The following is a 27901-nucleotide window of genomic DNA, read 5'->3' on the forward strand; positions in this document are numbered from 1 at the left end:
TAATCTTCTGAAACGGTTAGGTTCAGCTACTTATGCTAGTAGGGTTATTGCAAATTTTGGTCAAAAATATATCGGTAAATTAGCCGACTATGCCTATTTTTATTCACTACATTCATATGGCATTATATTTTGGGGCAATTCGTCACTAAGAGATCATCCCACAAAAGCGTGTAATCAGAATAACAGGTAGACGCCATCCAAGATCACCTTGAACAGGGGATATTCACAGTACCTTGGCTATACATATAACCACTTCCGACATTCGTTATTAATAACCCATCCCAATTCAAAAATAGCTTAAACACTAGAAGAAAGTATGATCTTCAATATTCTGGATTAAATCTCACCTTTGCACAGAAGGGGGTGAATCATGCTGCCACAAAAATCTTTGGTCATTTGCCAAATAGCATTAAAAGTCTGACAGATAGCCAACCAACATTTAAAAGCAAATTAAAAGAATTTCTGAATGACAACTCCTTCTACTCAGTAGATATGAGGTACTAATGTCATGTGACTAGGGCCTCCCGTCGGGTAGGCCGTTCGCCGGGTGCAAGTCTTTCGATTTGACGCCACTTCGGTGACTTGCGCGTCGGTGGGGATAAAATGATGATGATTAGGACAACACAACACCCAGGCCCTGAGAGGAAAAAATCTCCGACCCAGACGGGAATCGAATCCGGGTCCTTAGGATTGACATTCTGTCGCGCTGATCAGATATGAGGTAGTAGCTGTAAAAAAAATTATTAATTATGCTGTGTAAAGAAAACTTACGTTAAAGTGACACGTTCCACAGCATTACGAATTGTCGTATTCGTGATCTGTGGAATAAGTATTAATGTATGTATGTATGTAATCATGACGTTTGGTCGTTCAAGCTGAACTATCCACTCGAAGTGGTAAATCTTTATCCCTAACAAGTAGCGACGCAGGAAAGGAGGCGTTTTAATCCGTACTTGGCTTGATCGTATTTAGTGGACTAATAATCGCTTACCGGTGTCAACTTCAGTCTCATCTTAGGCACTAGTTTCTTGCATTTGTAAAAGTAAAGAGCCCTATACTCACCTAATGCCCATCACTTTCAAGACACTACAAATGCGAGCTTTGCGAGTGACATGCTATCGTCGTAAAAACCAAGACGCTAGTTTGATGATGACTCATACGAACTGAAATGGATAAACTATCGTCAGCCCACTACATGTGATCAAAACGAGAAAGAAAAATTTGTTTTTAAATTAGATCACGTACTTCATTCTGAAAAATTTCAAATTTCATAGAGAGGGATAGCTTTGAACTCCCACTGCGTGGTAACATCGATATGAACAATGTTAACTGGTCGAGCAGACCGCTGTTACATCCCCCGTTGGTAGGGACTTTCACAAGTTAAGCTCTTTCATCTGTTTACAGCAGACGTGTGGTAATGTGACATCAATATCTATTGATAACGATCCTACCATTGCTTCTGTACTGCCTTTGGATGCTATAGGATTGGTTATCCCTTGTTAAATATCATGTCATTTCTGGAAACCCATAATCTACTCAGTAGTAAACAACATGGATTCCGGAAACAGCGATCGTGTGAGACCCAAATCGCTTTATAGAAAATATTAGATACAGACTCCCAGGTAGATGCCATTCATTTTCCTTGACTTCCGGTTCGATACAGTTCCGCACTGTCGCCTGATAAACAAAGTAAGAGCCTACGGAATATCAGACCAGCTGTGTGGCTGGATTGAAGAACTTTTAGCAAACAACACAGCACGTTGTTCTCAATGGAGAGACGTCAGACATTAAAGTAACCTCTGGCGTGAAACAGGGGAGTGTTATGGGGCCATTGCTTTTCAAAATAAATATAAATGACCTAGTAGATAGTGACGGAATTTCCATGCGGTTTTTCGCGGATGATGCTGTAGTATACAGAGAAGTTGCAGCATTGGAAAATTGCAGCGAAATGCAGGAAGATCAGCAGCGGATAGGCACTTGGTGCAGGGAATGGCAACTGACCCTTAACATAGACAAATGTAATGTATTGCGAATACATAGAAAGAAGGATCCTTTATTGTATGATCATAGCCGGTCGGAGTGGCCGAGCGGTTCTAGGCGCTACAGTCTGGAGCCGCGCGACCGCTAAGGTCGCAGGTTCGAATCCTGCCTCGGGCATGGATGTGTGTGATATTCTTAGGTTAGTTAGGTCTCAGTAGTTCTAAGTTCTAGGGGACTGATGACCTCAGCAGTTAAGTCCCATAGTGCTCAGAGCCATTTGAACCATTTTGTATGATTATATGATAGCGGAATAAACACTGGTAGCAGTTACTTCTGTAAAATATCTGGGAGTATGCGTACGGAACGATTTGAAGCGGAATGATCATATAAAATTAATTGTTGGTAAGGCGGGTGCCAGGTTGAGATTCATTGAGAGAGTCCTTAGAAAATTTAGTCCATCAACAAAGGAGGTGGTTTACAAAACACTCGTTCGACCTATACTTGAGTATTGCTCATCAGTGTGGGTTCCGTGCTAGGTCGGGTTGACAGAGGAGAGAGAAGATCCAAAGAAGAGCGGCGCGTTTCCTCACAGGTTTATTTGGTAAGCGTGACAGCGTTACGGAGATGTTTACCAAACTCAAGTGGCAGACTCTGCAAGAGAGGCGCTCTGCATCGCGGTGGAGCTTGCTGTCCAGGTTTCGAGAGGGCGCGTTACTGGATGAGGTATCGAATATATTGCTTCCCCCTACTTATACCTCCCGAGGAGATTACGAATGTAAAATTAGAGAGAATCGAGCGCGCACGGAGGCTTTCCGGAAGTCGTTCTTCCTGCGAACCACACGCGACTGGAACAGGAAAGGGAGGTAATAACAGTGACACTTAAAGTGCCCTCCGCTAGACACCGTTGGGTGGCTTTCGGATTATAATGTAGATATAGATGTAGATGTAAATAGCCTTTGGTTTTTCGTCCCCGTTGTGAAAAGGTTTGCAACCTCTGCTATTATTTCGCTTGTTCACGACAACGCATCCTAGGTGATCTGAGTGTATAGGTACTCCTCGTCTGCTATGGACTCAGTTGTGCTGGCCGCAAACCTATGACGCTGTCCTCAAAAGATTTATATTCAATCACTACTACTATTGTTTAGGATTCAACCTTAATGAGTGTGGTTACAGATAGACAAATCTTTAAAATTTTACATCTCATTTTGCGAAAACGTAAACCACTGCTGCTTACACATTGCTCCCTCTTATTTATACTTTCTCGAAAAATGAAAGAACATACTGTCCTACCCCTTCCGACTTTTCTAGATTTAAGTGAGTTGATCATGTTCCGGTCTCACCACGTTGTCCTCATTATTTCCGTAGATCTTCTTTACTGAGGGCTGTATCATAAAATATGCAGCAATCGCAGGAATATTCTTTTTGTTTAAAAATTATCCGTAGGGTAATTTTGTAACTGCTGTCGATTTTAGTTTATCCTTTGACATTTTATTTATGTTTTTTTTTGTTATACTTCAACCTTTTACCGATACATGAACGCCATTTTATATGCCTGTGTTTATCTATCGTATTCCTTCCTCAGAATCTAAAATTTCACTTGGGCCTCTACTCCTGCTTTGATTTTGGGCTTTCTTTCCGTACAACATGATAGGCAAAGCAATGTACTGTTTTGGTTTTCTACTTATGTACATCAGAGCAGAGCATTAAGGTTAAATTGCTTCGTTTCCTTCTCATTTGTACACTCGTGTACCATTATATGCAGTTTAGGACAGTAAGAATCCTTATATCCACTTACCCTCACAGGCCATTGTTTCAGTGGAAATGCTGTACATCTTAAGATGAAACATATTATAGCATTGTATACACGAGTTTCGCTGGCTTTAAGCTGATCAACAACACGTGAAGTCGAATTTATTCCACTTTCTTTTTCAGAAATGGATCACCATCTTTATCTTAGTTCTGACCAACGAGGCTCGCTATGTGTAATAAACCAGAGGCGCATCAATTCTTTCCGTAATCTTTCACCCTATCAGATACAGAGGGCACGCGTTTTTACATCAATGGTGTTCCAAAATGTGAGTATAGTATCCTAGTGTGGGGCGGTGGGTGGATTTAATTGTTTTACTGTTGCATAAATGTTTGTTTGAATGTAGAAACACTGCATTTCCCGGCCGATTAACCATATGTGCGGTGGCGGGTGGAATTATTGTTGTTAAATGTTCCTATTATTTATGCTGTCTTTCGCCGTTCTCAACACTGGCTCTCCAACTACAATATTGGCAACCAGAAAGTGATTAGCAAAACGTGAAGCCTGTAATTAGAATTCCTAGTGCCCACTTCATCTGAAAATACACTTATAGTTACAGCTTATAGCTCTGAGGAATTAGGAGATTGTCCGGGATTTATAATCAAAAACGGTCGTGAAAAAAAAAAAAAAAAACGTTCGGTATTCTGAAAGTCACAGATGAAAACAAAAGAATCCACACAATCTAACTAACAGAGCAGTTCAGAGTCTAATGCGCTGATGCCACTATAACTGTCCAAGTTAAATATTTAAATGAATGCTCGCCATAATTTGATGATTAGGTTCATCAAACGCCACGCTAAATAATGGTAGAATGTTTGTCCCGCGGCGGCACGCGAAAATAAGACAATACGCAAACTGAAGATCGATAATTAAAGTCATCCCAGAATTAACACTTCACTCGAAACTGATTTCATGGTTACGCGTATCTCGAGTAACGTAATACGGCATCCGAGGCTGTTTGTAGCAATGATACCGACGCGACGCGACTCCCGACACAGATGGCGTCTTATTCAGCGTCTGGAGAGAACTGGGGCCTTGCTTCCTCGCACAGCATTCTTATATATAAAGCCGCGGTGCGGACGGCTAAGGGAACGCCTGATCAAATCGGCTCTCCCAACTAGCCGCTGGGCTAGTAATGCACCACAATAAGTTATTGAATAAATCATAGCTTCTTTTGCTGATGGCCGATGAAGCTCTCAATTTAAATGCGCATTCAACACACAGGTAAGTAATCATAATAAAAGTTTGACGTGGATAAGTTAAATATTTTGGGCGAGAGAAATAATTTAATTACACTGCACGCAGTAGACGAGCTCTGAACTGGCCTTTTGGAGATACGCTATCGCTATAGTTTTATAGGTATTCAAATGAAACTTCTCACGTCTTTATTGTTATAACGGATCTCCATTATACTTAAATATAAACATCCTAGCCTTATTTATTAGCCTACTTAATCTATCTTGCTTCCTTAAATTTTAAGACAAAAGTCAGAAAATCATGAATTTCCACTAAAATTTTAATTTGTGAAATCCAAAGTACTTTTTCTATCAAATATTTATGAAAAAGGAATCTAATAATAAATTTATAAGTTTCTATCTCTTTTATGTTGCACCAATGATTTTTACAGAAAAACGTCCAAATTTCGAAAATGGTTAAAGTTATTGAACTGATATTCAAGACATGTTGATTTAGTATTACTCCTGACACGCTAGAAATGTTTCAGAATATTCACTTGATTTTTAAAGTATTGCGCAATATTTATGACGTCAGAGCTAGTTACAGCGGACTGGCTGGCACACAATGGAAAGACTGATGTGAATTTACTACAGCGTGAGTAGGCTGCTTCCCTACACTAGCTTCTCTTGAGAAGCACACTCTCTTGACTTTATGGTTGTATTGTGTGGTAAAAAGTGTACTGCCAGTTGATCTGATTCCTAAATGCATTCTGTAGTTGGATGGTCTATCTAAAACAGAGTGAGGCACTCTGGACTACCGAGGTTCCCACCAATATGTAAGTCTCCGTCAGTTTCCTCAAAGCAATTACAGATGAGTTGAGCAGGTCATGCACAGCTCGTGGCGAGTTGCTGATAAATGTGTACTTTGCTCGCAGGCAGCTCGTGAGCTATTCGGCGCAAACCACCAGCTACAGCACATATTCATGTTTCTGCGGCGAAAATACTGATCCTTTAAGTTTCTGGCGTGGAGCCGCATAAATTAAACTCCTTCACATCTTCTTCTAATATTTCGGCCGTATACCGTTCGGCCATCCTCAGAGTGAGCCGAAGAACTCTACACGACCCTTCATGACGACGACGCGAGCTTTACTGCTGGAAACTCTTCACCTCCAGTTTGAGATGAACTTTATGTTCTACCTTCCGTCTTCTACCGTGGCCTGGTCCTTGTGTATGATTGCCAGTACTTGTAGCATATTTCAGTGGATCCTAGTACTGCTCCCGAAGTAGCAGTTTTGTTAGGTATTATTTTATTTATTTAATTACCACAGTAAATTAAAGATGATGTGGCCATCGTAAACAGAGCCGGTACTCGCCTTTGTTGCCCAAGTTTCTGATATGCAAATATTCAGAGCTAACAGGGTGGTTCATGGTGTGGGTTCCTGGTATCATGTCCTAGTTCATGAACCACGGGCAACGTATGAGTGGCCAAGTAAGTGCTCGTGACAGTCGGGATACCAGTTACTTTGGAATAAGGCTGGGCATCTCGGACATATTCCGAGTCGAGGCCACCTTTGTGCTCAGACGGCAAAGACTACAAAATCCACCGGTTAGTCCCTCAACCGTTAGGGGTAAAAATGGGACCTGGGGCAAGTAAGGCTAGCAACCTGCTTCCCTGGTACTATAAATATGATGCTGGCAACAATCAGAGCAAAATACCTCGGACCTTTGGAGGTGACAGAGTCCCACCTCTAATTGACAAACCAGGGACTCCTAAGATACGACTCGGCAAACCAATGGTAACGAGATGGGGAGCTATTGATATCAATGGGGGTACTCTGGGAAGAAGGTAGAGCTGGCAGAGGCTGCAAGTAAGATGGGGTTGGACGTTTTAGCTGTTAGTGACATTCGGGCAAGGGGTGAGAAAGAAGAGGAAGTGGGAGAATACAAGGTCTACCTGTCAGGAGTCAAAGCAGGAATAGCACAATGGGGTGTAGGGCTTTTCATCAGGAAAGAAATGGAACCCAGCGTAGTTGCAATAAGGTATGTAAACGAACGACTGATGTGGATACATTTTACAGTGTCTAGCAAGAAACTTAGGATTGTGTCAGTATATTCGCATTGTGAAGGGACAGATCAAGATAAGATGGATAGTTTTTACGACGCACTCAGTGATGTAGTTGTTAAAGTAAAGGAAAAGGACAGTGTTCTGCTCATGGGTGATTTTAATGCCAGGATGGGAAATCGAACAGAAGGGAATGAAAAGGTTATGGGTAAATTTGAAGAGGATATGGAGGCCAACAGGAACGGGAAACAACTCTTAGATTTCTGTGCCAGTATGGGCTTAGTAATCACAAACTCATTTTTTAAACATAAGAACATTCACTGGTATACTTGGGGAGGCAGGGGAACCAGATCTGTCATAGATTATATAATAACAGATCAGGAATTCAGGAAGGCTGTGAGGGACACACGTGTATTCAGGGGATTCTTTGATGACACTGATCACTATTTAATCTGCAGTGAAATTGGTATTGTAAGGCCGAACGTGCAGGAGGTCAGGTCCATGTGTAGGAGGATAAGAGTGGAGAAATTTCAGGATAAGGAAATCATACACAAGTATATAACAGTGATCTGAGAAAGGTACCAGTTAGTTGAATGTAGTCAATTGCAGTCACTGGAAAAGGAATGGACAATGTACAGGGACACAGTACTAGAAGTGGCCAAAGAATGTCTTGGAACAGTAGTGTGTAAAGGTAAGATGAAGCAAACAGCTTGGTGGAATGACACAGTCAAGGCAGCCTGTAAAAATAAAAAGAAGGCATATCAAAAATGGCTACATACTAGAACTCAGGTAGACAGAGAAAGTTATGTTGAAGAAAGAAACAAAGCCAAACAGATAATTACAGCATCCAAGAAGAAATCATGGCTGGTTCAAATGGCTCTGAGCACTATGGGACTCAACTGCTTAGGTCATTAGTCCCCTAGAACTTAGAACTAGTTAAACCTAACTAACCTAAGGACATCACAAACATCCATGCCCGAGGCAGGATTCGAACCTGCGACCGTAGCGGTCTTGCGGTTCCAGACTGCAGCGCCTTTAACCGCACGGCCACTTCGGCCGGCAAGAAATCATGGGAAGACTTTGGAAACAGGTTGGAGACCTTGGGTCAAGCTGCTGGAAAACCATTCTGGAGTGTAATTAGCAGTCTTCGAAAGGGAGGTAAGAAGGAAATGGCAAGTATTTTGGACAGGTCAGGAAAACCGCTGCTGAATCCTGCTGATGCCTTGGGCAGATGGAGGGAATGTTTTGAAGAGTTGTTCAATGTAGCTGAAAACACGATCAGTAATGTTTCAGATTTCCATGTACAATGGGACAGGAATGATGATGGACATAGGATCACATTTGAGGAAGTGGAGAAAATGGTCAATAGATTGCAGTGCAATAAAGCGGTTGGGGTGGATGAAATTAAGTCGGAACTCATCAAATACAGTGGAATATCAGGTCTTAAATGGCTAAACAGGATAATTGAAATGGCGTGGGAGTCGGGACAGGTTCCATCAGACTGGACGAAAGCAGTAATCACACCAATCTTTAAACATGGAAACAGAAAAGATTGTATCAACTACAGAGGTATCTCTTTGATCAGCGTTGTGGGTAAAATCTTCTCAGGTATTGTTGAAAGGAAAGTGCAAGTATCAGTTGAGGACAAATTGGATGAAAATCAGTGTGGGTTTAGGCCTCTTAGAGGTTGTCAGGACCAGATCTTTAGCTTACGGCAAATAATGGAGAAGTGTTACGAGTGGAATAGGGAATTGTATCTATGTATTATAGATCTAGAAAAGGCATATGACCGGTTTTCTAGGAGGAAGTTATTGTCTGTTCTACGTGATTATGGAATAGGAGGTAAACTTTTGCAAGCAATTAAAGGTCTTTACATAGATAGTCAGGCAGCAGTTATAGTTGACGGTAAATTGAGTCCATGGTTCAGAGTAGTATCAGCGGTAAGACAAGGCTGCAACCTGTCTCCACTGTTGTTCATATTATTTGAGGATCGTATGTTGAAAACAATAGACTGGCTGGGTGAGATTAAGATAGGTGAACACAAAATAAGCAGTCTCGCATATGCAGATGACTTAGTTGTGATGGCAGATTCGATTGAAAGTTACAAAGTAATATTTCAGAGCTAGATCAGAAATGTAAGGACTATGGTATGAAGATTAGCATCTCCAAAGCAAAAGTATTGTCAGTGAGAAAGAGATATAAACGGATTGAGTGCCAAATAGGAGGAACAAAGTTAGAACAGGTGGACGGTTTCAAGTACTTAGGATGCATATTCTCACAGGATGGCAACATAGTGAAAGAACTGGAAGCGAGGTGTAGCAAAGCTAATGCAGTGAGCGCTCAGCTACGATCTACTCTCTTCTGCAAGAAGGAAGTCAGTACCAAGACTAAGTTATGTGTGTACCGTTCAATCTTTCGACCAACTTTACTGTATGGGAGCGAAAACTGGGTGGATTCAGGTTACCTTATCAATAAGGTTGAGATTACGGATATGAAAGTAGCTAGGATGATTGCAGGTACTACTAGGTGGTCTAGGGGTAGCGTCTTTGATTCATAATCAAAACGTCTTCGGTCCTTGGTTTGATCCCCGCCACTGCCTAAATTTTGATAAATAATCAGCATTGGCGGCCGAAGACTTCCGGCATAAGAAGTCAGCCTCATTCTGCCAACGGCCTTGTCAAAGAGGGCGGAGGAGTGGATAGAGGTTCAGGGCACTCTCTTGTCCTAGGGGTGGGAAATTGCCCCTAAAGGCGGAAGAATCAGCAATGATCAACGACGTGAGGATGCAGATGGCAATGGAAACCACTGCATTAAAGACACGTAACGTGTATCCACAGGACATGTGGCCTGTAATTGAAGAAGTGTCATGATGATCTCTCCATTGGCAAAAGATTCCGGAATAGTCCCCCATTCGGATCTCCGGGAGGGGACTGCCAAGGGGGAGGTTACCATGAAAAATGATTGAATAATCAACGAAAGGATAACGTTCTACGAGTCGGGGCGTGGAATGTCAGAAGCATGAACGTAGTAGGGAAACTAGAAAATCTGAAAAGGGAAATGCAAAGGCTCAATCTAGATATAGTAGGGGTCAGTGAAGTGAAGTGGAAGGAAGACAAGGATTTCTGGTCAGATGAGTATCGGGTAATATCAACAGCAGCAGAAAATGGTATAACAGGTGTAGGATTCGTTATGAATAGGAAGGTAGGTCAGAGGGTGTGTTACTATGAACAGTTCAGTGACCGGGTTGTTCTAATCAGAATCGACAGCAAACCAACACCGACAACGATAGTTCAGGTATACATGCCGACGTCGCAAGCTGAAGATGAACAGATAGAGAAAGTGTATGAGGATATTGAAAGGGTAATGCAGTATGTAAAGGGGGACGAAAATCTAATAGTCATGGGCGACTGGAATGCAGTTGTAGGGGAAGGAGTAGAAGAAAAGGTTACGGGAGAATATGGGCTTGGGACAAGGAATGAAAGAGGAGAAAGACTATTGAGTTCTGTAACAAGTTTCAGCTAGTAATAGCGAATACCCTATTTAAGAATCACAACAGGAGGAGGTATACTTGGAAAAGGCCGGGAGATACGGGAAGATTTCAATTAGATTACATCATGGTCAGACAGAGATTCCGAAATCAGATACTGGATTGTAAGGTGTACACAGGAGCAGATATAGACTCAGATCACAATATAGCAGTGATGAAGTGTAGGCTGAAGTTCAAGACATTAGTCAGGAAGAATCAATACACAAAGAAGTGGGATACGGAAGTACTAAGGAATGACGAGATACGTTTGAAGTTCTCTAACGCTATAGATACGGCAATAAGGAATAGCGCAGTTGGCAGTACAGTTGAAGAGGAATGGACATCTCTAAAAAGGGCCATCACAGAAGTTGGGAAGGAAAACATAGGTACAAAGAAGGTAGCTGCGAAGAAACCATGGGTAACAGAAGAAATACTTCAGTTGATTGATGAAAGGAGGAAGTACAAACATGTTCCGGGAAAGTCAGGAATACAGAAATACAAGTCGCTGAGGAATGAAATAAATAGGAAGTGCAGGGAAGTTAAGACAGAATGGCTTCAGGAAAAATGTGAATACATCGAAAAAGATATGATTGTCGGAAGGACAGACTCAGCATACAGGAAAGTCAAAACAAACTTTGGTGAGATTAAAAGCAACGGTGGTAACATTAAGAGTGCAACGGGAATTCCACTGTTAAATGCAGAGGAGAGAGCAGATAGGTGGAAAGAATACATTGAAAGCCTCTATGAGGGTGAAGAATTGTCTGATGTGATAGAAGATGAAACAGGAGTCGATTTAGAAGAGATAGGGGACCCAGTATTAGAATCGGAATTTAAAAGAGCTTTGGAGGACTTACGGTCAAATATGGCAGAAGGGATAGATAACATTCCATCAGAATTTCTAAAATCATTGGGGGAAGTGGCAACAAGACGACTATTCACGTTGGTGTGTAGAATATATGAGTCTGGCGACATACCATCTGACTTTCGGAAAAGCATCATCCACACAATTCCGAAGACGGCAAGAGCTGACAAGTGCGAGAATTATCGCACAATCACCTTAACAGCTCATGCATCGAAGCTGCTTACAAGAATAATATACAGAAGAATGGAAAAGAAAATTGAGAAGGCGCTAGGTGACGATCAGTTTGGCTTTAGGAAAAGTAAAGGGACGAGAGAGGCAATTCTGACGTTACGGCTAATAATGGAAGCAAAGCTAAAGAAAAATCAAGACACTTTCATAGGATTTGTCGACCTGGAAAAAGCGTTCGAGAGTATAAAATGGTGCACGCTGTTCGAGATTATGAAAAAAGTAGGGGTAAGCTATAGGGAGAGACGGGTCATATACAGTATGTACAACAACCAAGAGGGAATAATAAGAGTGGACGATCAAGAACGAAGTGCTCGTATTAAGAGCATCTGTACATCGAGGAAGCAATGATGGAAATAAAAGAAGGGTTCAGGAGTGGAATTAAAATACAAGGTGAAAGGATATCAATGATACGATTGCTGATGACATTTCTATCCTGAGTGAAAGTGAAGAAGAATTAAATGATCTGCTGAACGGAACGAACAGTCTAATGAGTACACAGTATGGTTTGAGAGTAAATCGGAGAAAGACGAAGGTAATGAGAAGTAGTAGAAATGAGAACAGCGAGAAACTTAACATCAGGATTGATGATCAAGAAGTCAATGAAGTTAAGGAATTCTGCTACCTAGGCAGTAAAATAACCAATGACGGACGGAGCAAGGAGGACATCAAAAGCAGACTCGTTATGGCAAAAAAAGCGTTTCTGGCCAAGAGAAGTCTACTAATATCAAATACCGGCCTTAATTTGAGGAAGAAATTTCTGAGGATGTACGTCTGGAGTACAGTATTGTATGGTAGTGAAACATGGACTGTGGGAAAACCGGAACAGAAGAGAATCGAAGCATTTGAGATGTGGTGCTATAGACGAATGTTGAAAATTAGGTGGACTGATCAGGTAAGCAATGAGGAGGTTCTACGCAGAATCGGAGAGGAAAGGAATATGTGGAAAACACTGATAAGGAGAAGGGACAGGATGATAGCACATCTGCTAAGACATGAGGGAATGACTTCCATGGTACTAGAGGGAGCTGTAGAGGGCAAAAACTGCAGAGGAAGACAGAGATTGGAATACGTCAAGCAAATAATTGAGGACGTAGGTTGCAAGTGCTACTCTGAGATGAAGAGGTTAGCACAGGAAAGGAATTCGTGGCGGGCCGCATCAAACCAGTCAGATGGGAACGATGGTAGGAGGGTGTGCACAATGAGGAAATCAAAGAAAAACTGGGAATGAACTCTATAGATGTAGCAGTCAGGGCGAACAGGCTTAGATGGTGGGGTCATGTTACACGCATGGGAGAAGCAAGGTTACCCAACAGACTCATGGGTTCAGCAGTAGAGGGTAGGAGGAGTCGGGGTAGACCAAGGAGAAGGTACCTGGATTCGGTTAAGGATGATTTTGAAGTAATAGGCTTAACATCAGAAGAGGCACCAATGTTAGCACTGAATAGGGGATCAAGGAGGAATTTTATAAGGGGGACTATGCTCCAGACTGAACACTGGAAGGCATAATCAGTCTTAAATGATGATGGTGATGATGATGATGATGAACAGTATGAGAGTAGAGCGTCCTTTCAGTATCGAGATATGGTTAATTCGTTCATTCAGTTGCCGTACACAAGCCAATAGTTAAATTCTCGCGTCGTGTAGTCCCGTAGAAGGTGGAGAACCAGTCGCGGAGTCCTCTTGCAGTTGGCTGGATTGCTGGTGTAGAGTTTAGAGCCCATTCGGTACTGCAGCTATGAGAAGCTGCGCAAGGATCGTATTCAAGGTTTGGTGCACCACACTAAGCATTTTAGCCAGGTCGACAAGGCCAAAGGTGGTACTTCGGCAGCCAGCATGTAGGATTTCGTCAGTGGTTTCTTGCGTCGCAGTTATTGCGATCCAGGGAAGCTGTGAGCCGCTAGTGGCTATAGGTTGCGTGAAAACTTGCGTGATTGGTACAGGTCTGGACTCTGCGGTGTGTTGTACTAGTAGTCTGAAACCCGCGAAACCCGCTGCGATGTGGCTTCATGAGTCCGATTCAAAGCTGTGGCTTGAACGTATGACAAACCCTGTCTTGTAGGTGTGCCAGATGATTCCTCAAGCCTATTGTTTAGTCATTTTAATGCCTTCCATTCTTTCAAGCTGGTGAAGGGGATTTATTCCAGTCGGTGCCGAAGGGGTTGTTATTCTCCTTGCGTAGTGTGGCTTTAATGACTGCCTTTTACGAAGCGCACTAGCATGGTACAGTAGATGGCCGATGTTTAGCTCGCAAGTCTTCGGCAGTTACGTCAAATGGTGCGACTGAACTTATTTTCCAAAGTTCTCGGATGTTCTCGTTGTTGGTGGCATTAGCGAGAACCACTGCAGCGGCACTGCAGCTCTTAGGAGTGGTGATGTCATTCTGCTGAGACAGGGCACTTCATAACTTACCTGTTGTAGTTCTTGCCTTATGACACCTTTAGACGATCTTGAGTGGTTTTCCTGTCATCGCGGTGCAAGTGTAAAAGTCAATGTCACGTCCTGCAGTCACATCAGTAAAGCTGTGGTGCTCCGCCATGGAGTGTTGGCATATTTTATACATGCTTTTTCCGCCTGTTTTGAAAGAAATGGGTGTTCCTACAACGCTTGCTTCACGATATGGTAGACAGTCATGTAATCTTACGAAAACAGCAAGACAGTTGAATGTGGTGTCATGCACCGGTCCCTTGGTGAAGTGGTGGATAATGATTCATCATTGTCATCAACGTCTGTCAGTGGTATGAACTTATTGTTGGATGTCGCAACATCTGCTGCCGCAAGCTGGCAGCGTGGGCTATCCTGTGAGGTTGTAGGAAAACTTCTTCATCCTTAGTTGTTGGACGTGTAGTCTTTGTGAAGGCGTTTCTTAGAGGCCTTCTTGCTTCTGAGAAACGTAACGACCTCGCTTCTAAAGGCTGCGGCTTGTTTCTTACAGTTGCTGTTGCATGTGTTTTCCAGTAGCAGGTCCTTTTCGTCTGTTGGTTTCGTATTCCATTTTTTCTGCCTCCACACGAAAGCTAGAGGACGCAGGAGGCAGTCCCATTAACATAGCAAGTCAGTCATCAGTGCTGGGAAGTCCCCAATCTGTAGTGACGCCCATGTCGTCGTCCTTATTCGTCGCAAGAGCCGTCATCGTGGGGCGACCGGCTGCGACTTTGGACGAGCTGAGATACATTGGTTGCCGATCGGCGACACCTGTGTGTCCGTGGCCAAAGCCACGTCACCATCGCACTCCTCTACTGGATTCTATGCCTTGTCCAGTTTGAAACACATATCTGTTTTAATTAAAATTCTCGCCAAATAAATCCCAACTGTTTCGTTCACCACCCTCTCCCAAAGGATGGGTTAGACGCTAGAATTTCGACATTTTAGTGCGTCACAGACCGACAGGCATCAATGCTAAAATTTCGATATTTTCGTGCAGCATCGAGTGATACTTGAGCGTTCATACAAAAGTCCTTGGAGACTGACATCACTACAGTCAAGTATGGGGAGTATTAGTGTCTCTACGTGCTTCTTCTTAAACGTGAAAGAAAATGCATTTTCATATTTCTGCAATGAGTGAAGTAATGCTGACATTTTCTCACGGACTGTAGCTATGTGTTCAGTCCAGTCTAAAGGGTGGACCGGAATTATTGCAAAGTTCTTTGCAGAAGAAGAAAAGGTTATTTCTCTGTCATTTAGGATTTGAACTGAGGGATAGTAAGATTTTTATGATGGTCTACGATTACTTGTGTTTTAGATGAGTTACGTTTCAAACCTACTCTCTGCGCCCACAGTGGTAGGGCAAGTAAATCAGCATTTACATGCTGGATGACTTTGTATAGGTTTGTTGTGCTTACATTTAGATATAAATGAAAATCGTCAGCGTGTAGCTGTCGTTTCCAGTGGGAGAGTGTAGTTCACACAGCATTAACGTATAAAGGGAGGGGTAGTGGGCCCACTACTGATCCTTGTGGGGTCACGGAATCAACATATCCCCATTGTGACCTTTCAGTTCCAATCACTGCTCACTGTTGGCGATATGTAACGTATGTATATAACTACTCTAAAGCACATGAAGAAAAATTTTGACTTATGAGATCAAGGTGAATCCCAAATACAATAGTTTCCAAAGCTTTGCTCAAATCCAAACAGGACATAATACTCGCCTGTTGCTTATCTATAGCTTGTTTCAGTTCATCAGTCACTTTTATAAGAGAAGTAGTCGTGCTACGATTCTGCCAGAAACAGGACTGGTATTCATCTAAAAGGATGGTTCAAATGGCTCTGACCACTATGGGACTTAACATCTACGGTCATCAGTCCCCTAGAACTTAGAACTACCTAAACCTAACTAACCTAAGGACATCACACAACACCCAGTCATCACGAGGCAGAGAAAATCCCCGACCCCGCCGGGAATCGAACCCGGGAACCCGGGGGTGGGTCTAAAAGGATGTTTGATGTCAAATAATTAGAAGCTGTTCGTGAACTATGAATTCTAAAGCATTGGATAATGCTGGAACAATGCGAAGGGTTTTATGAGTCTCATATTCCAGGCTGTTGGACAAATGCTAGAGGGCAGAGAATGGTTAAAAAGTCCATTATTTTGGCAGTACAGTATCAACGTGAATATTGATCATTTGCAGCGTCATATCATTGCCCTAGGCTGTGAGATCCGGGTGTACCTACTATGTTCTCTGACTCTTCAATAGACTGTACGAGTCGTCTGTTCGATGTATGATGGGCCACTCTGGAAGGGGATCTTATGAACTCCAGCCTTCTGGAGCATCAAATAATTTTTAACGGAAACTGAGACTGCTGCTGTCTCCAGTGGAAGGTGAAAAATCAGTTTTACATTGTGCTTGCTTTGGATCCACCCTATTTTTGACGATAAGCTTCCCACATATGACAGGGAAAGTCATGAACTTAAATCTTTCTGTGTGTCTTCTTCCGCATTCCTTATGGCCAAATTTGGACTCATTGGTAGCGCTTTACATATCCGCTGCGGAGATGGCCCATTCGCTTCAAAATATCTCCGTAAGTAGAGAAGCTAATACTGCAGACATTTTATTTAATAACAAAATTTTAGAACAGACTCGCGGTGTCGCCATGGGTATTCCCTTGCCGCTTTTGGTGGTCAGTTTGTTTATGAAGGCCTTTGAGAGAAAAGGACTGCAATGTGCTAGTTTGAAGCCCACCGCTTATTTCAGCTAACCTGACATGTTTGTAGTGTAACCCTATGGTGATATAAATTACATGAATTTTTAAACAATCAAAATTCCATCCATGGACAAATGCAGTTTACGTTTTGGTTCGGCAAGGAGATAATGGCAGTTTCGGACATGGTAATGTATCGAAGTTGACACATACGGATTTACATTTACATGCGAATAGCTGCGACCATCCTTCCCAGACGTTAGATTTCTCAGATCCTTGGTTCACAGTCAACTCATCACTACTGACGACAGTAGTCTGTGGAATGAGTCTCTGCACTTAAAGAGGTTCTGAAGCCAATGGGTACTCCGTACAGCAGATACACAAGGTTTTATTAATGGAACCAAAGACCGACATAAGTAATGAAAAAGAAGAAATAGGAAGATGTAAATCGTGGCGCTTATGCCATATGTGGAAGGTCTGTAGTCAAAAACACGACTTATCCTCAGAAAACACAAAGTAAAAGCTAGTTTTCGGCCTCCACAGAAGCCATTAGCACACTTGGGTGCAGTTAAAAATTAGTTGATGCTTCAGGAGCCTTCAGTTAACAAGATCTCCCGTGTGTGTGGCATTTCAAATTTCAGATAGACGACCCATACCGTCTACGAACGAAGCACAGAATGGTGTAGGTACACCTGGCCCTACAGGCAGGACACTTCAGTTGCATCTACTTAAAGTCTCACTACCATGAACTATTATGGGAAAATGTATTTCAGAGGTCCTCAGTAAAGGGGATGATATTTCAAGTCCGTAAATACTTAAGAAATGTACAGATTGCGCACTGCTCTGAATGAGGCTGGTGTGACGTGGGCACTCAAAGCTTTGTGCTGGCTTGCATGTGTGGCTTTTCATTAAGTCGTGGTTAGCGGCCTGTGTCATGACTCCCCTCTTCAGATGGCCAAGGGCTACATTTTCATATGCTCGCTGCAGCATTAGAATTTATGACGTAAAAGTACAAGTATTAGAATTTTGGGGCAAGCCACAGTGAGAACACGGACCTTACAGAGGTCACGTCACGTTGATTTGTGCTCGGGAAATTCGGAAGTGTTAAACTATGCTCTGAGGCGGCAATCGCTGGCAGACGTCTGAGGGGAATATCTAGGATAAACTATAGAGGAAGAGCTGCTCTTATTCTCCTGTGACTGACAATATTCCAGGGTCGGAATTTGTTAAACGTGGCATTGACACACTATTGGCGGAAAATAGTAACATTTTTCCTGATTGACGTTTGTGTTCAGATTGGCGCAAACTGACGAGTCAGGAGCTGGTAGAAGAAAAAGTGAGTCTCCTGATTGGGTTGCGGATGGAGTCGGGTCACTGGTTCGAGATGTCATGCCACTTTTAGGTATCCTGACGGGTGAAATTCTGATTCTCCACTATGACCACAGTCCTCCGACTTACCGCCACAGTAGACTGGTGAGAGTATGCAGCAGCTCGGTTTACTAGATGGGGGTTAATATTTAGGTAGGAATTGTACCATTCCCACAGCTCCGCTAAACCAGATTCAAGCCTTACAATCATTTGATGTGATATTCAATGGGCCATTGGAGTTTCTAGATTAGTCGTTGGGTTGTATTGGATTAATGATTTAATGAGCAGTCATGATGCGGTAGCTGTTCCACCGCTTGCCTATCTCGTTAGCTGTTGCCAGCTATTAACTTTGTTAATCCCGATACTTTGTAATTGTTTAATAAACAATATTTTTATGTTTCATTTCCATTTTTATTTGAAGAGGCATGTACTCATCGATTTATTCTGTTCATTCAACAGATACTTAGATACCAGGGTTACTGCAATAATATTCTATGCCAGGGTATTTTAAGATAATGATTCCGTTGGGTAATTTATAGTTAACATGGAGTCTTAAGGGTAGTGTGATGGAGTCTTGGTAGGGCCATTACTGTGATAGGTTTCACCTTCTCATACACAGCAGAATATGCTCAGTTCAAATGGTTCAAATGGCTCTGAGCACTATGGGACTCAACTGCTGTGGTTATCAGTCCCCTAGAACTTAGAACTACTTAAACCTAACTAACCTAAGGCCATCACACACATCCATGCCCGAGGCAGGATTCGAACCTGCGACCGTAGCAGTCGCACGGTTCCGGACTGCCATGCTCAGTCTTCGTACCTTGCGAGATTTTGTGGGCAGACTAACTTCTTCTCTTATATCATGTAATGTGTAAGTAGATCAAATATGCAGTTCATTTTGTAATTTTCATTTAGCGACCATCTGTGGTACACTTATATCTGCGCTCATATAAGATTTTTTATTTGCTGACACCTGTTTTTCATTTACTTCTGTTTGCAACGGATTCTGGTTCCGCGGGTTCTGCACAACGTCTCTGTGTCGTTTCGCGACATTTTTACCGGCGTTGTGATTTAGAAGATATTTTGATCGTAATTTATTCATTTATGGTATCTAGGTATCTGTAAGGTTACCAGATGCTACACAAATCTGTTATGTCATGAAGCGAATTTTGTAATCTTGTATATTAATGTCCAATGAGTATGATCACGTGCAGTAACGCTCGGGGACATAAGGAAGTTGACACAATACCGAATATGGTGCACAGTAAGACAGACATAAAGTGTGTATGAGCGTTAGTGCACGCAAAGGCACACGTTAGCATGGAGGATTTAGTCATAGTTGAAGGGTCAGAACAGATAGACGTGAGTAGAGAAGGCATTGAGCAAGATCAGTAGGGTGTCGCAAGAAGAGGAACAATTATGAAGGGTTTTGAACGATAAATGTAATTTTTTGCGTACATGTTTCAGTTTAGTTTCTTAAATGTTTGGGGGTCCTTTGATTTTTTTGAGCCTCAGTGACAAAATAATAATAACAAAGTAATGAAGTCTGCAGTAATTTTAAAACGCACCAGAGGCAATGAGACACTCCTTTCCTACATTATATATTTTTTGTTATTAAACTGTGCCGTGAACATCAATGAGCGGGACTATGTATTTATAGTTTTTTTAATACCTTATTTGCGAGATTTTCGTATGCGTAATTCGATGCCATCTCCTGAAGAAAGTTAACCACATCGTTGCACGTGAAACTTACTGCCGGCCGCGGTGGCCCAGCGGTTCTAGGCGCTTCAGTTCGGAACCGCGCTACTGCTACGGTCGCAGATTCGAATACTGCCTCGGGCAGTCCTTAGGTTGGTTAGGTTTAAGTAGTTCTAAGATCTTGGGGACTGATGACCTCAGATGTTACGTCCCATAGGGCTCAGAGCCATTTGAACCATTTTGAAAGTTACTTTTCTAATGTAAGAGATGCTCGATACATGTGACATGAGGGGGTCGACCACACAGTTGAGTTTGATCATTTCTAAGGTGAGGCTAATGCCCACCACAGTTATGATATCGTAGATAAGAACGAAGATGAGGCTGCATCATGATGTGAGAATGATGAAGAAGACAGACTGGATGGCGAGGCAAGTTCTCGCATGCCTAGTCGACCAATCGCATGGTCAAATTCACACACATCTCCATGCAACAATAGGATTGAAATTGAACATAACAGGGACGATCGGTTAATACTCCTGAGAAAAATGGAGGAAAGGGCAACACAGAGAGAAAAAGAAGCAGAAAGAAGAGCAAAACATAGGGCACAATCAATGATCAAAAAAATTAGAGCAGAAGTGAAAGAGGAAGGCAAATAGACCCGAATATTAGCTGTGCATGCCTTGAAGGAAGCTAAACTCTTAGCAACGACAATGCACAGAGAGGCAAAGAAGGCTCAGAAGGAGATCAAGAGGGCCACGATAGCAGGGTCACGAGGTGTGAATGCAAGTACTAGACGAGGCGAGCGTGAAAGTCATCGACCATTGTGACGAAATTGCAAAATTACGGGAGCCCTTGGAACAAATATCCCGAACGACGAGTGCAGCAGACAACTGCATACCACTACGCAGAACCGACAAGTACATGAACAATGTGGCGACTCCTGTAGTAAGCGATGATGGCATCGTGAAAACGGAATCAGCTCCGGACAGCCTTTCAAGAGAAACATTGCGCGGACAGATGAACGACACATTGGACTTCGAACATTTTGTTTCTATCAGAAAATTTCAGAATTACGTAGACAATGGGAACATCTTACACCCCAAGAGCTGCATCTCGCAGTCTGACCTCTCGCTACTTCCACAGTGGCTACTCAAACGTAAACTAGATTTTGTCTGTGGGCAGCTCGAGGACTGGGAGGCAGAAAGAACGCGTACGATCGCTGCAACATCCACATTGTTCAAATAATTCAGGAATGTGTTCATGGCGGACTATTGATCTACCAAGACGCAGGAACGCATCAGACATGATATCACGTTTTGCAGGAGCCTGGTCCCCTCAGAATTTAAACATCCTGCCAAATTGTTCGACGCTCTGATCAAAAGGAACCAGTGCCCTGATGATCCATTTAGTAATGCCGAAATAATTGGCTTTTGTCGAATGAAGCCCCATACCATCAATAAACATTGACTGGAAAATGTAGTAACGATAATAAATCCTTTAAGAAAAGACTCTGTAGGAATTAGAACTTACGCAGGATGAATAGAGCGCGATTGAAAGAAGTTGTGGTTCTGATCACCGATACAACACCTGGCAGAAAAGAAACACTTCCAAAGAGGGGTATGCGAACATAGGTCTCAGGTGTCAACAGATACAATCCAAACAGGGGGCTGGATCAACCAGCACTACCGCCTAAATGATAATAGGAGAGAGTTCAGGCACAATGGGTTTCTTCCTGAACAAGAAGGAGTATAAGGGAAGATCGTTAAACATCACCCATTTAACCATAACAGCAGTCATCAACAGGGAAATTCGTGGCCATTCACCAAATCAGCCACCTGAAGCATTTCATTGCTTGGTCTACTATTAGATCGTAGGAATCCACTGCATGGAGAACAAGCGGGTAATTTTGTGATTTTTTTCCTTCCAACTTCTATAATAAATTTTGATGTTAGTTTGATATTGATATAAGTTTTCAGTCTGTGTAAAGAGAACTTCCGTGTTAGTGACTAGTAAAATGTGACGGGTCCAATTAATGTGTCTCCCCGTTAGCCTGCGCCAGGAAGGAACGCCAGTCTTTCTCTATAAAAAATTATGAAAGAGAGAAGACATGTTGTCTAGCATCTTCGTTATCTTTATTTGGTATTACAGCGATTGTAAAACATTTGAGATGGATGTGATGAAGTGGTGAACCAACTGATTCTTTAGATAACAGTCATGAAGCTTATGTGTCTACAGCGAATAGGAACTTTCCTAAACAGCAGGTTTTCATTTTGTTGTCCTTTGTTGTGGACATCAGCGCCTGTAGCGCGGTCTCTGGATGTTCAATTCTGGTTAGGGACGGTACCGTGCCACCGGTGCATGGACGCATATCTAGAGAGTATGGATTTAGGTTTTGTGTTGTAGTGTGAAGCCAGGGAGCATCGGCACTTGTCACGCATGAATAATGAAATATGTCCCTCATGTAGGTGAACAAACTCTGCAGCATTATAGATAAGGAGATGCAACCTTCGACGAGAAACAAGACATTAACTATTCGGTCTTCTCTTACTCCAGTAACGCGCCACCCTTGGGAACAACAACTCAGTTTAAATCTAATATTGTTTCCAAAGCATGTTCCAAGTCGGTTTCTGCTTAATAACGTCTGAACATAGACAAGGCACTATGTAACTTTTACTTACAGGGCCAAGTTAGAATTTTAATTTCACTGGTACATAGGTAGTCGCATATATTCATTAAGTATCCTAATGTTTTGAATGTGTTGAGTGCGTGGGCATTTACAGATCTTGGGACGCCATGGCTTAGTTAACGATCTACCTGTAGAATTGGTAATAGTGACTTAATTTCTGTTAGTTGTTGTATCTCGTGTCATTTTGTTGTCCAACCGTGAAGAATCTGAACGCACAGCCCAAGTATTGTGCATGTTCGGCCACACAACAGCACGTCACGGAAAACAGTCTGATAGGTTTGACCCGACAATGGCCTGAATGTACACTGACGCCGCGCCGGCGCAAACACAAGTGGCTTAAGGGACAACGCCATCGGCGGCCGACTAATCGAGGCCACCCGACATGTTGCTAGCTGTAAAGCGCATTCCACGCGTCTGTTTCAGGCATTGAGGTTTGACGCTGGGATTGCGCCGTTGTCTTTCTTCCTCTGGGGAGCATTATAGTAGCTACGTCTGTACGAGATATCCCCTGCAATAGTTACCTCAAAAGACAGTTCCTTAGATAGGGTACACATATGTGGACCCTACTGTACTACATTTCATATGTTATTGCTCATGAGCTCTCATAAGTTCTCTGTCCAAATACAGACAAGTTAACCTCTTAGGTGTTGCTGGCCGAGGCGAGACTCGACGCGCCGAGGAGACAGCGACCTGATGTCCAGACTAGCTGCCACGACTGATGGACGCAGTTGCGCAATTGCTACCTCTGCTCGTGATAACGCTGGCCTTGGACGTGCCGACGGCTGTCCAGTTCTTCGCACCTAATGCAACAGCAATGGAGAATATGGACCTTCCTGCAACGCCACATACAGCAGTTCACAGCCTTCTGATTCACCACATTCTGTGAAAAGACGCACCGACCTAAGTGTAGTGGCCACGCCTTTTGTGTGATCGTGTGACAGCGACACGCACCTCTGATCTCCATCCTGTACTCGACAAACGTCTAGTGTATGTTAGTGAGTTCGCTGTTTTCTTTACAGCAGGTTCTGTACAACTGTACAATGTCCCCTCCATCAAGAGTACTAAAATCGTTTTCGGTGTATTGTTCATAAATGTAGCACGTTAGCACATGAAAATTCTCATGTGCGCAACAAGAATCTTGCCAATATCAACTCTAACCAACGGCCATGATGGATACAATGCGACCATTTCGTATCCATGTTATAAAGCAAAATATTTGCTTTAGTATGGGGCTGTTATCTGTATGTTTGACGTAACCTAAGATGTCTTGCAACGCGGGATTAGCCGAGTGGTCCAGAGCGCTGCAGTCATAGACTGTGCGGCTGGTCCCGGTGGAGGTTCGAGTCCTCACTCGGGCATAGGTGTGTGTGTTTGTCCTTAGGATAATTTAGGTTAAGTAATGTGTAACCTTAGGGACTGGCAGTTAAGTCCCATAAGAATTCACACACATTTGATTTTTTTTAAGCTGTCTTTGGAATGTTGTTGTTGTTGTGGTCTTCAGTCCGGAGACTGGTTTGATGCAGCTCTCCATGCCACTCTATCCTGTCCAGGCTTCTTCATCTCCTAGTACTTACTGCAACCTATATCCTTCTGAATATGCTTAGTGTATTCATCTCTCGGTCTCCCTCTACGATTTTTACGCTACACTCTGCCCTCCATTACTAAATTGGTGACCCCTTGATGCCTCAGAACGTGTCCTACCAACCGATCCCTTCTAGTCAAATTGTGCCACAAATTCCTCTTCTCCCCAATTCTATTCAGTACCTCCTCATTAGTTACGTGATCTACCCATCTAATATTAAGCAGTCTTCTGTAGCACCACATTTCGACAGCTTCTATTCTCTTCTTGTCTAAACTATTTATCGTTCATGTTTCACTTCCATACATGGCTACACTCCATACAAATACTTTCAGAAACGGCTTCCTGACACTTAAATCTATACCAGATGTTAACAAACTTCTCTTCTTCAGAAACGCTTTTCTTCCTATTGCCAGTCTACATTTTATATCCTCTCCACTTCGACCAGCATCAGTTATTTTGCTCCCCAAATAGCAAAACTCATTTACTACTTTAATTGTCTCATTTCCTAATCTAATTCCCTCAGCATTACCTAATTTAATTCGACTACATTCCATTATCCTCGTTTTGCTTTTTTTGATATTCATCTTATATCTTCCTTTCAAGACACGGTCCATTCCGTTCAGCTGCTCTTCTCTGACAGAATATTTACAATATTAGTTTGGTAATGTGTTATTTACCTAAATCATATCATGTGCGCAACGTTAGTCACATCACACTCACACTTGCAATATTTAGCTGTTACATGCTAAATAATTTGGGTAACGGCATTTGTATGCCCACAACTTAACTCTCCATGACGTAAAGTATATCACAAATTTCTGACTGATGAACTTAACGAAAAACTCATTTTTTCACCTCTAATTTTATTTTCCAAGACTTATTGTTCATCATGCCTGTAGTAAACAGTTTAACTGCCAACTCAGTCTTTATGCTTGTCATTCCAGTGGCATGATATTATGTGCATCACGTCTTTTAGTAACCGACACGTCTTACAGCTTATCCAAAAAGTTTTTGGTCGCTCTTCTGCTTAAAAGAAGCAGAAACTGTAACTTAATCACACATGAATAGCTTGTACTGTAAAGTCATAAAAATAGAATTGATGATTTACACATGCTGGAGTGATATTCATGGTAGAAACAGATAAAGCAGTAATTTTCTCAGCATCTTGCATAATTTATAAAAGATGCATTTCTACAGTGACGTGGTACTTTTAAAGTCTCTGTGGAAATACCAACTTGGTTTCCATTCATGAAATGTTCTCTCTTATCTCACAGTGTTGAAGCTTTTTGATAAAATTCTAACAATAAAAACAGACATCGCAGGTTTTCACTAGGGAGTGCATTTGGGGGATTCACTTTAATACTCCACGATGGCAATCCTTGTTTATATTCAAAAATCTCTTCGTACAATTTTGGATTTATAATTGTGTATTTATAATTGAGGATTTGCCTTTTCTCTCCAAAAGACAGTTAGGAGAAGAAATTTGGTCTCCTGCACGTAGGGCCTAATTGCATCAGTGAAAACATTCCTTTTCATGGCTTTGATGAAAACATTAAGAAATGAAATACATTGACGATTGTTTCGGTTTATCTCCAGTGGAGTAACATAAAGACTAAAAATAAAAAATAATTCCTACATGGGGTGTCAAGGACACGATCCACGGATTAACGTCCGCTCTTTCTGCTGCACCGACAGTGGCCTGGAAATGACAATAGCTCAAATAGCTAATGCTTCACCAAATCCGTGGTAAAAACATTGTTTTTTCTGGAGCCTCCACTTTCGTCAATTTCTGGCAATTCCTTTCAATTTGGACTAAATCGGTGACGAGTAGTAGGCGCGGTCTGCTTGTGAGACAAAAACTCAACCTTGAGAATAAGACACACATCACGAACCTGAGTTATCATGTTATGCACTAACTTTTACTAATAATACACTGCTGAAAAATGATTTCCTTATCTTTCAATATTTGGTCTTTCTTAGCACAGTGTCACATACTAAATAATTAGTAAAAACATGGTATTCCATTTCTACCATCTAGTTTTGCAATTAGTATTCTACGTTGCTGTTTTACACGTAAGACAAGCCGCAGAGCTGCCTGTCAGCCCAAAAACTAGTTTCCCCTTAACACTTGAACCGTCGTGTTTAAAAATTTTGCTAGTATAATGCATCTGAGCTTGAAATAATATGTACATCGTAAGTCAGTATATCATTCTTTCTTACCTAATAATAGCTTGATGGTGGAGAATCATTTTTCGTAGTTGAAGTCTGATTTGAATGCCACTCATGGCGTCAGATGAGAGTGAAGTTTCAGGAGGCATATGTTTGATTGAAGACGTAAGGTCTCGTTCTTCATTAGCAAGGTCGACAATGTTTCTGGAGAGTAGGATGAGCTGCACCCGCAGCTGTGCTATGAGGGACACGTTGAAGGAGTCCACAACTATAGTAAGCACGGCCGCGTGTATAGTGATGAAGCTGCAGAAGACCCAAGTTGGGATGAATGTGAGTGGACTCGACACATCGTATGGGAGCTCCAAGATAAAAGGCAATCCTGCAGCACAGAAACCAAAGCGAAGCAGCGGAAATATGATCCACCACAGGCAGCCTGCGGTGCCGAACCAAATGTAGGACAACACGACTCTGCGCAGTTCTCGGTCACGTGTCTCCATCATGTGGACATCACGTGGGCACAGGAAGTCTCCAAAGTCACGCTCCACCTGCACATAGATAGAAAAGACAGTGACTGAGTGGTGTCAAGTGAATTTACAGATAAACTGCTACTACTAGAAAAGTTCTTCACTTCACAACAGTTAAAATAGATTTGTCAGATATTACTAGTCACAAAACCTCCAAAAAATTACTTTATTCCAAGTAGACTTATACTTTTACACAAAATGTAAAGATACACAACAATAACCAATTCAGTGTAAGGTAATCCTATGGAATGAAAACTACAAGTTTTCAGATTCAGATGCCCACTGTATAAACGTCAATTGTAATGCAGCAATGGTGCAGATGGATGAAAGTAGTAATATGCCATGGCCATGCTCAATAAATTGTCGTCCACTTACAGTAAATCTTGGGGAACTACATAAATCCAAACCTCAACAGTCAAGTGTACATTTGAGGCCCCCGTCTCACAAATATCTGCACAGTATCTCTCACCCAAGACCAACTCAACATACCATCAGAAGAATTTGTTATGTGAAGTACACTAATCAACCACAAATGACCGAAAGAAATTTTGGCATTTGTTACTTTCAACCAATTAAAAATAATAAATACGTTTTACATAGAAAGACATTAACAAATGGGGAACGTTGCTGGATTCATATGACTGATATATTACATTACTGGCAACCATTAACCATATACATAAATATTTTCTAAATATGTGGTATTTACTCTGTCCATTTTATCTTAATTTCAAAAGTCAATATTTCGGAAAAAACAAATACCGAGACTAAAGAATAGTTAACTTCGCGTATAGTACATTTACTGGGAGAAGATAGTATTGTAGAAATGTATTAGAATAGACCACGAAGGTACCTTACATAAATTGTAAAGAAAGAAACCTTGGAAATAAATGAGTCTTCTAAATGACGCAGAAATAAGCAAATTTATACTGACACATCGAAGAAAAGTAGCAAATCATAAGAATCATTACTTCATAACTTAGATGAAAATTATGTACATGGAAACTAATAGTTGCTAAATAAATGTTTGGACAAGAAGAGAATAGAAGTTTTCGAAATGTGGTACTACAGAAGAATGCTGAAGATTAAATGGAT

General features: G+C 42.0%; 1 protein-coding gene across 1 annotated transcript in view; it reads right to left on the reverse strand.

Moving 5' to 3' along the window:
* LOC126195639 (odorant receptor 65a-like) overlaps window positions 1–27901 on the reverse strand; it is a 119116-nt gene that overhangs the window by 86938 nt on the left and 4277 nt on the right. The window contains exon 2 of the mRNA XM_049934264.1: window positions 26334–26827. Within this exon, the coding sequence (XP_049790221.1) occupies window positions 26334–26827 (494 nt within the window). The remainder of the gene's footprint in view (window positions 1–26333; window positions 26828–27901) is intronic.

This window comes from Schistocerca nitens, chromosome 7 (assembly GCF_023898315.1).
Source record: "Schistocerca nitens isolate TAMUIC-IGC-003100 chromosome 7, iqSchNite1.1, whole genome shotgun sequence".
NCBI classification, from domain to species: domain Eukaryota; kingdom Metazoa; phylum Arthropoda; class Insecta; order Orthoptera; family Acrididae; genus Schistocerca; species Schistocerca nitens.